The sequence below is a fragment of the Crinia signifera genome, chromosome 2 (assembly GCF_055691185.1).
Source record: "Crinia signifera chromosome 2, ASM5569118v1, whole genome shotgun sequence".
Taxonomy (NCBI): Eukaryota; Metazoa; Chordata; class Amphibia; order Anura; family Myobatrachidae; genus Crinia; species Crinia signifera.
Window position 1 is genome coordinate 272,612,954 of NC_139218.1, and position 15,579 is coordinate 272,628,532.

Sequence of the window (15,579 nt, forward strand, 5' to 3'; positions counted from 1 at the left end):
CCCCTCCCATTGACATGTTTCCATTACTCCTTTCCCTTATTATAAAATGGAATCGCATATGTTATCGCATACCTTTGTGCGATCACAAATACAGACTTAGCAGGTGCACATTGCTTTGTGTGTGCATGTGCATGTACCAATAATCGCTTATTGCAGTACAATTTGCAGTTTACAACTTATGCTCAATGAGGGACAAAATCTAGAGTAATGATTGCAACACAGCATGTGATTCCTTGCTGGAATTACTGATCAAAGGTTTAAGTACTGATCAACTCTGTAGCTGGGGGGACATTGATCTAATGACTACTGGTGGTATTTTCCAAATGGTTTTGTCAACAATCGGTCTAATGTTTTGAAAGGGTGTCTAGGTCCAAAACAAAAAAATATCTGATTATCTATGCCAGGGGTGGGGAACCTTTTTTGTGCCAAGGGCAGTTTGTATGGGGAAAAAATCCTTCAGGTGCCATATGTAAAAATTTCTGTTACAAATTGTCCTGCTGCAGCCGTCCCACACTCTGGCGGCTGCCACTGTATAGGACTGACAGTCTCCGGCTACTGTTGATTAAGAGGAATCTCACGAGAACTACCGACCGCTCGTGAGAATTCCTCTGTACTTGATTCCCGGCAAAAGCCGCCGGGCAGGTGGGAGGGCCACTCAGACCATCTGCGGGGGCCGCATATGGCCCCCAGGCCTGAGGTTCCCCAGGATCTATGCTCTGCCTTCCACCAAGAGCTACTGCCTTATCAGCGAAGCATTGATTCTGAGCATGTACTTGACCTCTGGTCTCACTAAACTAAAGGCTTATTTACAAAGAGCTGGATTGTAAAACCTGACACTTCTGAGCTGGGGGGTAAGAGAGCACCTTGGACTGCTCACTTTAATTCCAAACATAATAAGAGGTTCTATCATGCCGAGACTTGCAACTCCATGCAGAAAAAAATAAAATGCAGATGCCTATTCCATAGCACTATGTAATGCAGATCAGAATAATAATACACACTGCAGAGACAAATTTAGGTGCTTAGCACAATTTTAGCCAAAAATATATGGCCCCCTAACTGTTGTTTGAAATGAAGGTGTCCTGGGTAACCTCCTCCCCATATATTTTATATTGTATACATGTGTAAACTTTGAAGGTGGGAATGCCTTCAGCTTGGATTACCACCTATCCCACATATCCAAACTCTGACATAAACATGCTCAGAAGTGTCTGGTTTTATAAACCCCTAGATTTGTACTATCCAGTTCCTCGCTCGAGCTCACCAGTGTCCAGGATATATGTGATATACGGCATGATCCCATTTCCCGCTGCCGGGAGGCTGTCCAAGTCAGAGGTTGGACATGCAAGCAGGTCTGATCTCTGACTCCAATGTGCATTGGGGCCACACATCGGATCTGATGTCAAACACATGCGATTTGTCTACTTTTCACCTGATTTCTCAGCCCAATATGTTGAATTTGGGTGAAAAGTGGGCAAATCGCACTAGTGTATGGCCAGCACTATCTCTGCACATTCCTAGTGGAGGGCGCGGTATTCCTGTGTGGAAAAAGTATTTCGTAGGCCCATATAGCTGTAGTCGCACACAGATTATAGGAATGCCACATTTTGATCAGCAGAAGCAGCTTGTGTGTCCTATTAGAATCCATTTTGGAATAAAACAAATTTGGTACTTATGTAATATCTGGGCTCCCGTTTTTCCTATGAGACCGTGTCCGCTCGCCACGCTTTGGGCACGGTGGCTCGCCACACTATATAAAATCAATTCCATGCATAGTTGGATAGTAGGGGTATGAAAAAATGGGGTGCATTTAACATGGGAGCCCAAATAATACATAAGTACCACAAATTTAAATGTAAAAAGACACATGCAAAGACGCTGTGTTGCCTAAGTAGAACGGCTGTTTTGCACAGAAAGGAGGCTTAAAGTATGTGAACACATATGTGTAAGGAGAGAGAGAGAGATAGATATAGAGAAATAAGACACCGATTGCCTGCTTGTTTACTTAGCCATAGAGTTCTCCTACTTATAACAGGTAGAGGATGGTATACCTGTATGTGCTGTGTAAAAGGGTTTATCAGATGCTACCTCAGATAACACCGAAAAGTACACAGAATAATTTGATTTGTTTCCTGGACCACAACTGCTGCACATAAAGTGAATACCAGTTGCATCCATATTGGACAAGAGATAAATGTATACCATGTAGTTATGAGTTATTGACAATGTTAAGACCTAATAAAATGTACGTTTTAAACAAAGTCATTAGGTCAACACCGTAGGGTCGACAGGTGTCTAGGTCCACATGGCACAAGGTCGACAGGTGTCTTGGTCGACACAAGTGTTAGGTCGACAGTCAAAAGGTCGACATTGGGTTTTTCACTGTTCTTTTACCCGAATGTCGACACAGTTGACATGGACAGAGTTTTAAGTGCACTGCGTCCCCGGGCACAATGCCTCGCTAAGCTCGGACACACTATTTTATTCTCCCATCACGCCCTAGTGGATGGTAGGGCATGAAATACCATCTGTGACAAACCCCATGTCAACCTAACACTTGTCAACCTAATGCTTGTTTCGACCTAAACACCTGTCGTCGTCCTTGCAGTATGTTGACCCAACGGTGTCGACCATCATTAGGTTGATCCACCGAACATATACCCCTTTTTCTAAGGTGTGCATCCAAGAAGTCAGATCGTGAACCCCTGCCAGACGAACCACCATCTCTCCTTAAGTTGTGGATCCGTTCAAATTATACTAAGGAGCTATTTTACATCTTCCATTTGGGACAATGGGGCAGATGTATTAAGCCTTAACAAGAGATAAAAACAAGTGTGATAAGGAGAGATAAACGTCCAGCCAATCACCTGCCAACTGCCATGTTACAGGCTGTGTTTGATAAAAGTCAGTAAGGAGCTGATTGGCTGGACGTTTTTCTCTCTTTATCACACTTGAATTTATCTCTTGTTAAAGCTTAATACAGCTGCCCCAATTTCTCAGAGAAAAAGTGAACTGGTTTCATCTACCACATTCCGAGGCAAAAGACCATCGTGGGGGCGCATTACCTCCTAAAGGCCGGTATTACTGTGTGGAAAAAGCTCTACCAGTACCTGAGTTTCTGTACCCATGAAATCGGATTACAACTCCTAGAAAAACCAACTACACCTGTAGTAGCTCCACATAAAATCTACTTAGGAGGTTCCTAAGGACTGGCATTCATTGGACAGAAAATGGGTGACTTTATCTGAATGTCTAAATTTTTAAATCTTTTTTTCTTCATACTTCTTGAAGTTATTTTATATTTTAATATATTGTATTAATAAAGTGTTATTAATATTTTCTTGCACACCTGACCACCTTTGATTAATTTATACCCTAATTGTGATATAGTTCTAGCGCAATCGACCACTTCACTTTTTTACTGTTTATTGTATTGGGGGTGACTCCCCCATTTTATAGATTGCTGCTCCTGGCCAAGCACTCTCATACTGAAGCGCCATTAAACTATATAGTTTTCTATATCCTTTCTTTTTGTGCATCCACCAATGCAACCCCCTTTCTTTCATTTGTAGCTAGTATAAATTATTGACAGCAAGAGGTTACCAGGGTAGTATAGAGATCTTTATTGGGTATCTAATTTTTTTTAGGATCTGCAACTAATTTTGGTCATGGCATAAAGTGTGACAAAAACTAATCAGCGACTCAAAGACAAAAATTATAAATTACAGTGACCCAAATAGATACACAGCTTCTATTACAGCCCTATGACAAATTCATTATTTTTATAAAAATAAAAAAATACATATATTAGTATTACCTTACTCCGGAGATGTAACAAAGAACATTTAGATAATTTAATGAGCTTACAGAAATGGTTGTGAAGAAAAAAAAACGCAGAAATTAGAGTAAAGGTGCCCATACACAGTGCGTTTTTTGCTGTAATGCGTGCTCCCGCGCACATCACAGAAACTCGGTGCAGCCCGTACTTTTTGTACTAGATAACATTGAATCTAGTAGAAAAAGCACGCTGCTGTAGCACATTGTAGGAGTTTTGTACTAGATGCAATGCGACCTAGCACAAAAAGTACAGAATTCATTGCTCCGTGTATGGGCACCTTAAGTATATTTACATATAAACTGGAATAAATAAATAAATATACTAATTGTAATGTATCCAAAAGTACAATAGACTAATAAAAATGCTTGGTTATAACAGGTTATTAGAAGGGGTCTGTTCTATTCATGATGTAGTTCATTTTTTGTGGGAATTCTCAAATTGCAATTGGATGGATTCACTATTTATTTTTTTTGCCGCAAAATGTTTTATATAAAAGAATATATCTAAAGAATAATTGCATTGTGTGTTAGCTGTGTGGAAGATCAGATTGCATAGTTAATTTGGGAACAAGGCTTAAATAGGGAAAGGTTTACGTGGACACATCTGTATATTTTAACATCTACCCCTGTGTATGGGCAGCTGGTTTACCAACCCCTATGCCGGAACCTTAGACAATGACATCACAACTGGAAGGGTAATTTGAAATGCCTATCCAGTTGTGATGTCTGTATGTGTGATGTGTGTAGAGCTTACCAAACCGGTCACTCAGTCATTGGTCAGTCAAAAGTGTCCCCAGCATGCAACTAGAGCAGAAGCGCACTCACCAATATTCATATAACATTTCATTATGCAAGCTGATGGAAATATCAAATTAGGAAGCACTGAATTCATACACAGCATAATCATAGTTATATAGTAGCTCGGTTTGTTTCCCACTTTTATTTCTTTCTCCCTCTCAGCGTTCTGGTCTTCTTCTTGTTGCTCTGAAACACAGGCTTGGCGCTTACCAGCTCCACCTTTTCTTCATCATCACTTGAACTGCTTGTTTGCACCTTTTGGGTCTTTGCTGGTGTAACATTTCTAGCTTTGCTTATTTTTGTACAGGTGTGTGCGTCTTCTGCGCTAGTGTCCGAGTCAGAGAGGAAGCTGTCATTCTTAGGAGACAAGGCTTTGACTTCAGCACCCAGAAACCCCCCTTCCACACTCACAGAGTCTTTACTGGCACTTTTTGTCACAGTTTTCTTCCTGCCTTTAGGGGATTTTCTATTGGATTTTACACCTTTTGGATCCCTATGAGCGTATTCCTCCTCCATAAGAGCAGAGGCCTCTTCTATCTCCAGCGTTTCATTTTCTCTTTCCTTTCTCTTCATGCAAGTCACAGCCCTCCGCAGTCGCTGGCTCTTCAGTGTGTGCGCCTCATGTTGTTCTACCCGAAAGAATGAATCTATTCGAAGCTGGGTCTGATGAAGGAGAGATTTTATAAAGAACACATTAAAAATTCAAATCTCCTATAATTGAAGTAACATTATTTCAACATGTTTATGTATTAACTGCTTGTAACGGTTACTGTACATTATTATACACTAATATCTAAGACCTGACATTCACCTGATCTCCAGGCATTGTGGCCTCATACCCATTTTTCACCTCAATCACACCATGTCCAGTGCCAGATTAAGCCTTCGGGGGACACATCTGTATATTTTAACATCTACCCAGGCCACTTTAGACATGGGAGCCCCCTGCACTTGTCATTACTGGCCACAAAGTGCATGGGAGAATATTACACTGTCAAAATACAGAATGGCACTCAGGAGGTTCCCATAGTACTGCACGGCGGCAGTCAGACACAGTAATAAACTGGAGACAAGACGGTCTATGTGCCAACGTTTCGGGTACAAACCCTTTATCAAGACATAACCAGAAAAAACAAAAGTACTTACATATATAGGGCTGTGGGGGGGCAGGGGACACCTCGTGCAACCATCACCTGCACGGCACCCGGCGAGCGGGAGATGACGTCACCCCAGCCTCGAGTCGGGGAGTACCGGGGGGCGTGTTCAAACGTACGAGTGTGGGTATCCATGGAAAAGGGAAATGCCGTCTGACGCGCTCCTGTCAGAACAGTGTGCGCGTCAGCGGTGTACAAGACGAACGGAACGGAGCTGGCGGGGGTCTGCCTGGTGCCGCGATAGTTTCAGATTGCACGGAGGCTGCAAGACAAAGCCATAAAATACATTAACAGTGGTATAACACGTCAAACATATATAACAGTGTGCAGTACTGATGAGTCTGACAGTCCAATCACGGGAGACCGCAGGGTTAAAATGAGAGAAACGAGTGAGCAAGAGAGAGTGGGAAAAACCTAAAAAGAGGACTAGTCTGCGTGTGTAGGACTAATGGTGCAATAGTGTGGTGCTGAATGTGTAGATACGTGCTGAAAACGAGGTGCTGAAAGGAAACAAAATAGTGAAGTAAACGATACGTGATCTGTGTGCTGGATGTGGTGATCAGTATGGTAAAGTGTGTGATGTAACTACAGTAAGGACTATGTGTTCATGTTGTGTGTGTGTGTGACTCACCAGGGTAGAGCCTAAGTGGTATGTGTGCGGAGGAGAGACCTGCAGCCACAGGGATGGGAGTGCAAGGACCCATAAGATTTAGAAAAAGAAGCACAGGTTAAAGAGAAAAAAACGTACGCAAAGACAAATACTATATCAGAAACATGGCCAAACTCTGAAAGGGGAACAGTGATGTTGACTCTAACTAAACAATTTAGCTGGACAGAAATATCACGGGGATGGCGCAACAAAGAAATGACAGGGACCTCACAGTCCAGATGTCCAAAGGGCACAAAGTCCAGATTCACAAAAAGCAGGATAATGGAAGAATCTCATTGAGTCCGTGTGGTTGTACAGTGTTCAATTTATGAATCCATTTGGATTCACATCTCAGGAGTGCTTGTCCTCGGTCACCCCCACAGGGATTTTCGGGAATACAGTCAATGATTTTATATTTAAGACTGGGTAGTGTGTGGTTGTATTGTTTCCAATGTCTGGCGACCGGTTGATCCGATCCCTTGGGGCCCAGTGCAGCTCTGATGCTTGATTTATGGAGGGCGATTCACTCCTTAAATTGTCTGATCGTTTTCCCGATGTACATCGAGCCACAGGGGCATTTAATATAGTACACCACGTAACGGCTGGAGCATGTCAAGGGGTGTTTGATCTGAATTTTGGCTCCAGAGTGTGGATGGAAGAAGTAGTCTCCAATTTCAAGGCCACTGCAGGTCACACATTTTAGGCATCTGTAGTTGCCATTTTTCCTTTTAAGAAAAGTGGTGGAGGTATCAGTCTTAAGACGAGACACGTCATTGTGTACGACCAGGTCTTTGATGTTTTTGCTCCGTTTATAGGCTGGCATCAAATTGCAATTTTTTAAAGCCGGTATCATCAGTACTGCACACTGTTATATATGTTTTGTATTTTATGGCTTTGTCTTGCAGCCTCCGTGCAATCTGAAACTATCGCGGCACCAGGCAGACCCCCGCCAGCTCCGTTCCGTTCGTCTTGTACACCGCTGACGCGCACACTGTTCTGACAGGAGCGCGTCAGACGGCATTTCCCGTTTCCATGGATACCCACACTCGTACGTTTGAACACGCCCCCCGGTGACCCCGGTACTCCCCGACTCGAGGCTGGGGTGACGTCATCTCCCGCTCGCCGGGTGCCGTGCAGGTGATGGTTGCACGAGGTGTCCCCTGCCCCCCCACAGCCCTATATATGTAAGTACTTTTGTTTTTTCTGGTTATGTCTTGATAAAGGGTTTGTACCCGAAACGTTGGCACATAGACCGTCTTGTCTCCAGTTTATTACTGTGTCTGACTGCCGCCGTGCAGTACTATGGGAACCTCCTGAGTGCCTCCACACCTCGTATTGATATATATATATATATATATATAGCTCACTCCCACGGCGGCACTCCAAGGACGAAATAAAAAGTCGACACACACTGTATGTGTTCAACGTTTCAGTGCTGTGCACTTTTATCAAGAACAGTGTAACAGTGTTACACTGTTCTTGATAAAAGTGCACAGCACTGAAACGTTGAACACATACAGTGTGTGTCGACTTTTTATTTCGTCCTTGGAGTGCCGCCGTGGGAGTGAGCTATGGATACCTGACCTCAGGTTTTTTTCTGGAAGGCACCAGGCAAGATAAAGCACAAAGCACTTTGGAGTGCCGGCCAGACGCCCGGTATATATATATATATATATATATATATATATATATATATATATATATATATATATATATATATATATATATATATACACATACATACATACATACACACACACCAAGATTATACTGGGTTCATTCTGTTTTGACAGTGTAATTGAGTACTGAGCCTGTGAGGTCTCCTTACAGTCCTACAGAGTAAGGTGCTTTTCATGTATATTTATACACACACACACACACACACACACACACACACACACACACACCACATGAAAAGCCTGTGTTTGTCCCTCTGCACCTTACTCTGTAGGACTGTAGAAGACTTCACAGGCTCAGTGCTGCCTGATTAAAAACCCTCCCATGACTAGGCTGCTGCTGCTGTCCTCCATGGGCCTGAGAAGCATGTAATGAGCTCCGCCAATCAGAGTTCAGCACAAACCTCTCAGCCTCTGCCCTCTTGTACAAAGTTTCATGGGACTTAGTCAACTCCTAGTAATGCACTGCACACTTGTGCAGTCAGTGTGCCTTGTCACCCAATGCTCAGCACCATTAATAATTGTCACATTGGCAGATAGCTAAAGGTTTTGTGCAGCTTCACCTAAACAATATCAGACAAGCTGGAAGAAATCCTTGACAGTTCCACAAATGCATGGAAGTATCCAGACTAAGGGAACTTGCAGTGAGACCATTGGGGAAGTAGGAGATGCGATCGTCTCTATTCAATGCTCACTGTGGACTCACTGGTTGTGGGCACAGGCCCAGTGTGTAACTAAATCTAGCAGCCTTTAAGAGCTCTGAGGGCGGGACGGGAGTTTCCTCTCATCTTTAGAGGGCAGACTGACATTATCCTGTATATGAATATATCTCAAAAATTGGCAGATGAATGTAAATATGCAGTTAACATATTAAGTCTATGAACACATTTCTGGTTCTTCAATACAGATGCTAATTTGTAATTTCATAATATGTGAAACTGAAAACTCTTCTTATTCCTAAATGTATTTAATCCTTTGAGTGCCAAGTGAATTTGTCAGAATAGATGTGAAAATTGGCAAGCAAACATTTATATTTACCAAGATGACCTGTAATGGTTACCTTATATAGGAAATATAATCTTTTTATTACACAACATTTTTTTTTTAAATTTACAGTATATAACAAATGTGAGCGAATCTGGTATTTTTAGCAGATAGTTTGTACATCTCTCATGGAGATGTTGGCACCCAAAGGGTTATGTGCCAATAACTTTTTAGGTACCTGTTTTGAGTGTCTAATTGTTGGGGCCCTATGTGGTATATGTGCTATGCACGTAAAGGAGCTGAAGAGATGTGATGGGATACCCGTTTTATTAATAATTGTACTATAATCAGTGATAAACTCCAGAGCCTGTGTAAACAAATACAATGAAAATGAATGCATACAAGTAAAAAGGAAAAAAAATTGCAAATTCGGATTAAACATGACGAATTACCTGCTGTGTGTTTAACTGTTTAAGGACTGGCAGAAGGACTTCATCTGTCTTTGAACGAAACCATCCAAAACGGTTCTCACAGAATGTAATTATGTTAAGAAAACACCATCACATTGACAAACACAGCTATAGGACTGAATATATCAATTGTAATACACATAAAGGATATTCTCTGATTTGTTCTAGGTCTGGCCTTCCCCAGGCAAACGCTGCTTTGGACTCATCTGCAACAGGTCTCAGATATGCTTCAGCTACTGCCTGGTTAGGAAAGCCAGACTGTAGCTCTAGATCCCGTAATTTCTTCTTTACTTTGGTATCATGTGGATTGGGTCTAATTTTCTTATTCCTTTGGGCTTCAACCCACCACTCCCTGGGAAAAAAAAACCCATGCAGTAACAGTGTCCAGATATAAAACCCTGTCAGAACCGAAGAGAGATGTTACCCTGTGGGGAGGAATGTATTGTGTGCATCAGTCTGAGAAGAACAGGCAATGCTACAGTACAGCTGCTAAATAGCAAAGTTGGGGAGGGAAATGGTAACATACGCTTTCCTTGATATTCATTAACCACTTCAGTGGTATGCCCGGGTTCAGCTGCACCGCCGCAGCGGGCTGTCCCAGAACATTTCCGGGCATACCACTAAAATCAAGGTGTGCACCAGTGATGCCTGCAGCTGGGCACCACTGATGCTTCACATGTCCAGGCACCCCCCGCTGACTCTCCCATCCCCTCTCGTCTCTGCTCCGGCATATCGTACGCAGGAGCTCCCCTGCCGCTGCCCCCGCCACCATTATTTGCAGGAAGCAGGCGGCAGGTTCGGGGATGCTCACGGGGACTCGGGAGCCCTCAGGAAATCAGACGCCCGGGTCATCCGTACAAACGCCAGAGCTGAGGTGAGGGGGGGGGGGGGGGGGGGCGTACAAGAGGGTGGGAGGGAGCATATGCTCTGTGGTGGGTTTTGCTGGGGCAGGACAAACCTGCCCGGTAGGTTTGTCCTGCCCCAGCAAAACCAACTACTCAAGAGGATAAATGAGAGGTTCCCAAATGTGGTCCTCAAAGTTCCAGGTTTTAAGTATAACCAAGGTATAGCACAGATGGTTAAAATCAAACTGACTGAGGTACCAATTAAGTATCCTGTGGCCAAAAAAGCTTATACTTAAAACCTGGACTGTTGGGGTGCCTTGAGGACTGCGTTTGGGAAACTCTGCATCAAACACAATACTAAAAGCTTAAAATTATTGTACTTTTAAATGCTCAATGAGGAATGTTTATGCATATATTAGCTAAAACTCTGTTCATGATTTGACTCAAAACAAAAAAGCAGGGAAAATGTAAAGATGTAAAAAGGTATTAGGAGCCCATGTTATTTATGTGAAATAAACCCAATATTACACTGAGACTTGGTGAAGGACATAGTAATACACCATACAGGTAAAACAGCATTAAAACTTGTGTTTTAACTGGGATATCATTCAGAAATGTTTTTTATCTGTTAATTTCAAATCTTGAATTATCCAAATCAAATCTGAAAAGCTGCAGATGGCATTTAATACTGTACCCCTTTCACACCAGCCTAAAATTCCTGGGTTGGGCCCGGGAGCAACCCGCGACTAGTGCTTTGTGTAAGGTTCCCAGGCCAAAACCCCGGGAAAATTTTGAGGGATTTCAACACTGCTATGGAGCAGGGTTGTTCCAGAGTTCCAGGTGTGAAAGGGGTAGGGGTACTTACCCGGGTTGTGTTCATTCTAGAACCAAGCACTTTTGAAAACCCATACAGTTCCTCTTTCCTGACTGGGGTGTTGTTCTCTGCTTAGGTGCTTTTAGCATAATCTGTGCTGTATATCAGTGCTGAGATAAATAATAGACTCCAAAGCAGGGAGCGACACCCCAGGCAGGAAAGAGGAACTGCACAGGTTTTGAAAAGTGCAGGGTTCTAGAACGACCATTACTTTTTGCCATACGGTTACGTTATAACCTGCCGAACTTTGCAAGACCTCCTAGCATTTACTTTCTACCATGCTTTTAAGATTTCTATGTGTATCATAATATGAAAAAGAATGCCTGCCTGTGGTAACCAATTGTCTCACAGGTTTGGATTGGTTAAAAACATGGCTGTTCTAGCACTGCAGATAAAACAATGAAACTTTGCCCTGAAGAGACATACAGTACATTAATTTGATTACAAAATGGTTTTCTTTGGGTTTCTTAGAATTAATTTTATTCATTAGATCTATCCCCATGAATTCCTATGGAGGATGCTTATCTAGTAGAACCTTAATACTCGAACAGAAGTCTGGAACTGTAACCTGACCAAATTTCATACTAGCATCACAATTTCGGGTTCATAACCTATCCAGGAGTCAAAAATAGGTACTGTGTCGTCTCAAGTGTGTCATAACTGCACCTTAGGTGCCCTTCACATTCTGCTTCTCAAACCAACTAATCATTAGTAAACGTGTCAGTGTAATGTTACCATTCTGACGGAGTCACCAGAAGGAGGAAAAATACATTATACCATTAGCCAGTAAATACCATCATTATGCCATTTGTCATTAAGTACAATACTCTTGTAGATTATATAAACATTTCAAAAAGGCCTTTAACAAATCATTTTTGTAATGGAACAAACCTTAGTAACTTTTCATTTTTCTTTCCTGGATCCCAAATTACTATAAAATGAACTAGAATATCCAAAACCAAATAGAGTACAAAACACATTTCAAATTAAACACACACACACACACACACACACACACACACACACTATTTATCTACCACCCAACTGCCTCAAAGAATACTTAACCAGTCCTTTGAGATTCCTGGTAAAAAAATTGTAGCATGTACTCAATCATTCCTATTTTTTATTAACTCTTTGGACTACAAGTGTAACAGTGTGTTTACTAGGTTTGAAATCTTGCAATTAAGCGTTCACGTGTGAAAGACTTCTAGGGATGAAACTGGTGCTCTGCTTAGTAAGGCCAGACCTATGTAAGAGGGGTGTGGAATAATACGTCGACATGCACAAGGTTGACACTGGAAAAAGTTTACATGTTTTCCAAACAGATTTTGTTCTTAATGTTGACACCTGAGCAGGTGGACCCCCAATTAGCGCACCGGTTTGCTCACCATGCTTCGGGCCAGGCGCCTCACTCCGCTACTGCTGCACTCTCCATACTTTACAGTTCTGCCCTGGAGCCCACATGGATTGTAAAGTTTTAAAAAGTCAAAAAGAGATTGGGAAAATTTCCCCAAAACTCACGTTGTCCTTGTGATGTGTCAACATTTCGTTTGTGTTGACCTTTTGACCATATCTATATCGGCCATATGGTGTTGATCTATTGACTGTTGATCTAGACATTGTCAGTCATCCAGATACCACGTAAGAGGAATGATATAAAAAACTTTTATAGTGTCTTGTGAAATCCGTTAGATAATGGAAGACTGGACAGTAATGCAGACAAGTAGCTGTTACAAACACCTGCAGTAACCTCACATATGTATAACCTGTCACTCATGATGGTTAAGCATCAAGGCAAAATAAGGTTATAGAATTATATGTTATTTAAAAGACAGCAACTCTTTTCAAATACTTTTTCTAGAGCAGTGGTTCCCAACCTGGGGTACACTACAAAACGGTTTGGGTACTGAAAAATAATACTGGTAATGGCAGCAGAAGTCTCCCAGGGTGCCGGACGGCTCCCCGACAGTCGGGATTACGACAGTCATTACTGCAATGTCGGAATCCCGAATGCTCCCTCGTGGGGGTCCATGACCCCCATAGAGGGAGAATCAAATAGGTGGCAAGCGCAGCTCGCCACCGTGTCCGCAGCATGGCGAGAGCAGCGAGCCCGCAAGGGGCTTCATTGTGCTCCCCCCCGCTATGCAGTCGGGATTCCGACGTCTGAGTACTGACTGTTGGAATCCCGACTGTCTGTGAAATATACCACACCCGTCTCCCAATGGCGGAATAAGCTTCCCATTGCCATGGAGATGAACCACATTGTGGCCGCTCTGGTTCCATCTGAAACATCATCAGCACTAATCTTACTGGTGTTAGTGTTAACCCTGGAGGCAGTACACAGCCAGCGGCCAGACACAGAGGGACTCCATTCCTGACCGCACACTGCTCCTCCGCTACTCCTTTGTATAAGGACACGCATACAGCTCACTTCCACTCCACTCGTAAGTACTATGGATATTTCAAATTGAGAGGAGGGGTAATATTCAACAAAGATTTCAATTAATTTACAAATACCTTATGGACAGAAAAATAAACCTTTCAATAATTATTCAATACTTACTTGAACTTCAAAAGAGGTTCTAACCCATGCCCAGGGAACTCATTTAGTATCTCCATGGCAGACACATAGCCAACCGAGGGTATTCCGTCAGTATAGTCACTCCCCATCAAGTAGGCCAAATTAATCAGTCTAGAGCGATCTAGGCCTGCAGAGGTCAAAAAAACATAACAATCTTTAATTTAGAATACATTGTTCACTTCATGATACATATGGGAATAGCATAACTACTACTCTACAGCTAGGAAGGTAATGCAGTATATTAATTGTTAAACCTTTGTTAAGAGGGACAAGAATCATAAAGACAATAATAGCTGGTGTCCAGTGGTCGGATGCCCATACATATATATATCCAGGACAATAGTTAATAATTAATTGGACTGCTGACATGTGCCTGGATACAAGACATCGGAAGCTGTAGTGTAATGCCTCACTGACACACTGCACGCTTTCCTCTTCACACTTGCCACTGACTTTCAATATGTTCGTTCCTCTCAGATCTCACAACGTACAGACACAGGTACAGACATTGCTGACCCCAGTATGTCTGATATAGGACATGGAATCGCTACTAGTAAAGATGTAAGGCCAAAAAAATAAAAACTGCTCCACTTTTAGGCTGTTCTGCTAGAATCAGAAATGTGTGTTCAGCATAAAAAAATGCATATTAATTGTGTTTCTTTAGTGCTGCGTGCTCAGATTTTCAAAAGTGTTAACAATACTGAAAGAACCAGTTGTTTAATCACAACTTTCAGTAGATGAAATATAGTTTTTTAAACCATCCTGCTTAATAAAAAGGAATACCAGTGATAAAAGGCGGGGAATCAGCTAGACCTCTAGTTCATATGTCCCAGATCTGACATTTACCATATATTTTTTAGTTCTAAAGTTATCTTCCCAGCTAGCAGGGACACTAGTCTTCATCTGAGCACAGAGCTGCTGCTACAACCATTACTGACTTGTGTGCACCTTCTATAATTATCCAACCACTGATCTATGTCACCATCCCCCCTCAACTTTCCACCTGTTTCTTACACCGGACTCTTCAAATGTCATTTTGCGGCTTTCATGTTTGAAGTAATAGAACTGGTTTTGTTCTTTCATCTGCTGGTGAATTTAGTGTGTTATACTTAGAGGCAACATAATGGTTAAAATGATCTCAGTTTGGACGTGTCTGTTAAAAAGTATTACACATGTTTAACGTGCTTTTAAGCTATCCCACAGGCTGACAGCATACATAGGATACCTTTTTTCCATGCCATTTTAGGTCTTTACAAACACGTCAATGTCACATTATGCTTTGCCACAAATCGAAGTCCTAGTTTAGGACTTGTGCCTGCCAATAAATCTGTTTCTCTTAATCCATCTGGGGGACACTGAATAACCCCGGGGTCTAGAGGATGCTACTCCGGGAACAAGCACAAGGGCAAACGTTAACATGTTTGTGTGCTGCCTCCTTCCCTCTACATCCCATAAGACTCAGGAACTTGGTTTAAGCTTTACTAAGCCCATATGAGATATAAATAACATACTGAGCAACACTCAACAAGAAAGTGAAAACAGTAACAGAAAGGGGGAAGGAATGCAACATCCCCCAGATGGATTAAGACAAAAACCCTACATATTTTTTCTGTCATCCTATTAGGGGGCCACTGGATAACCATGGGAATGTTCCAATGTTTCTCCATCAGGGAGGGTAAGCTTTAAAACATTAAACCCAAAACTACTGTCA

General features: G+C 42.3%; 1 protein-coding gene across 2 annotated transcripts in view; it reads right to left on the reverse strand.

The window, feature by feature from the left end:
* Positions 1 to 3,608: 3,608 nt before the first annotated feature.
* ERCC5 (ERCC excision repair 5, endonuclease) overlaps positions 3,609 to 15,579 on the reverse strand; it is a 41,907-nt gene continuing 29,936 nt past the window's right edge. For both annotated transcript variants that reach the window (XM_083168645.1, XM_083168644.1), the window contains exons 13-16: positions 13,851 to 13,995; positions 9,718 to 9,920; positions 9,551 to 9,633; positions 3,609 to 5,298 (exon numbers count right to left, since the gene is read on the reverse strand). In XM_083168645.1, the coding sequence (XP_083024771.1) occupies positions 4,777 to 5,298; positions 9,551 to 9,633; positions 9,718 to 9,920; positions 13,851 to 13,995 (953 nt within the window). In that variant the 3' untranslated portion in view covers positions 3,609 to 4,776. The remainder of the gene's footprint in view (positions 5,299 to 9,550; positions 9,634 to 9,717; positions 9,921 to 13,850; positions 13,996 to 15,579) is intronic.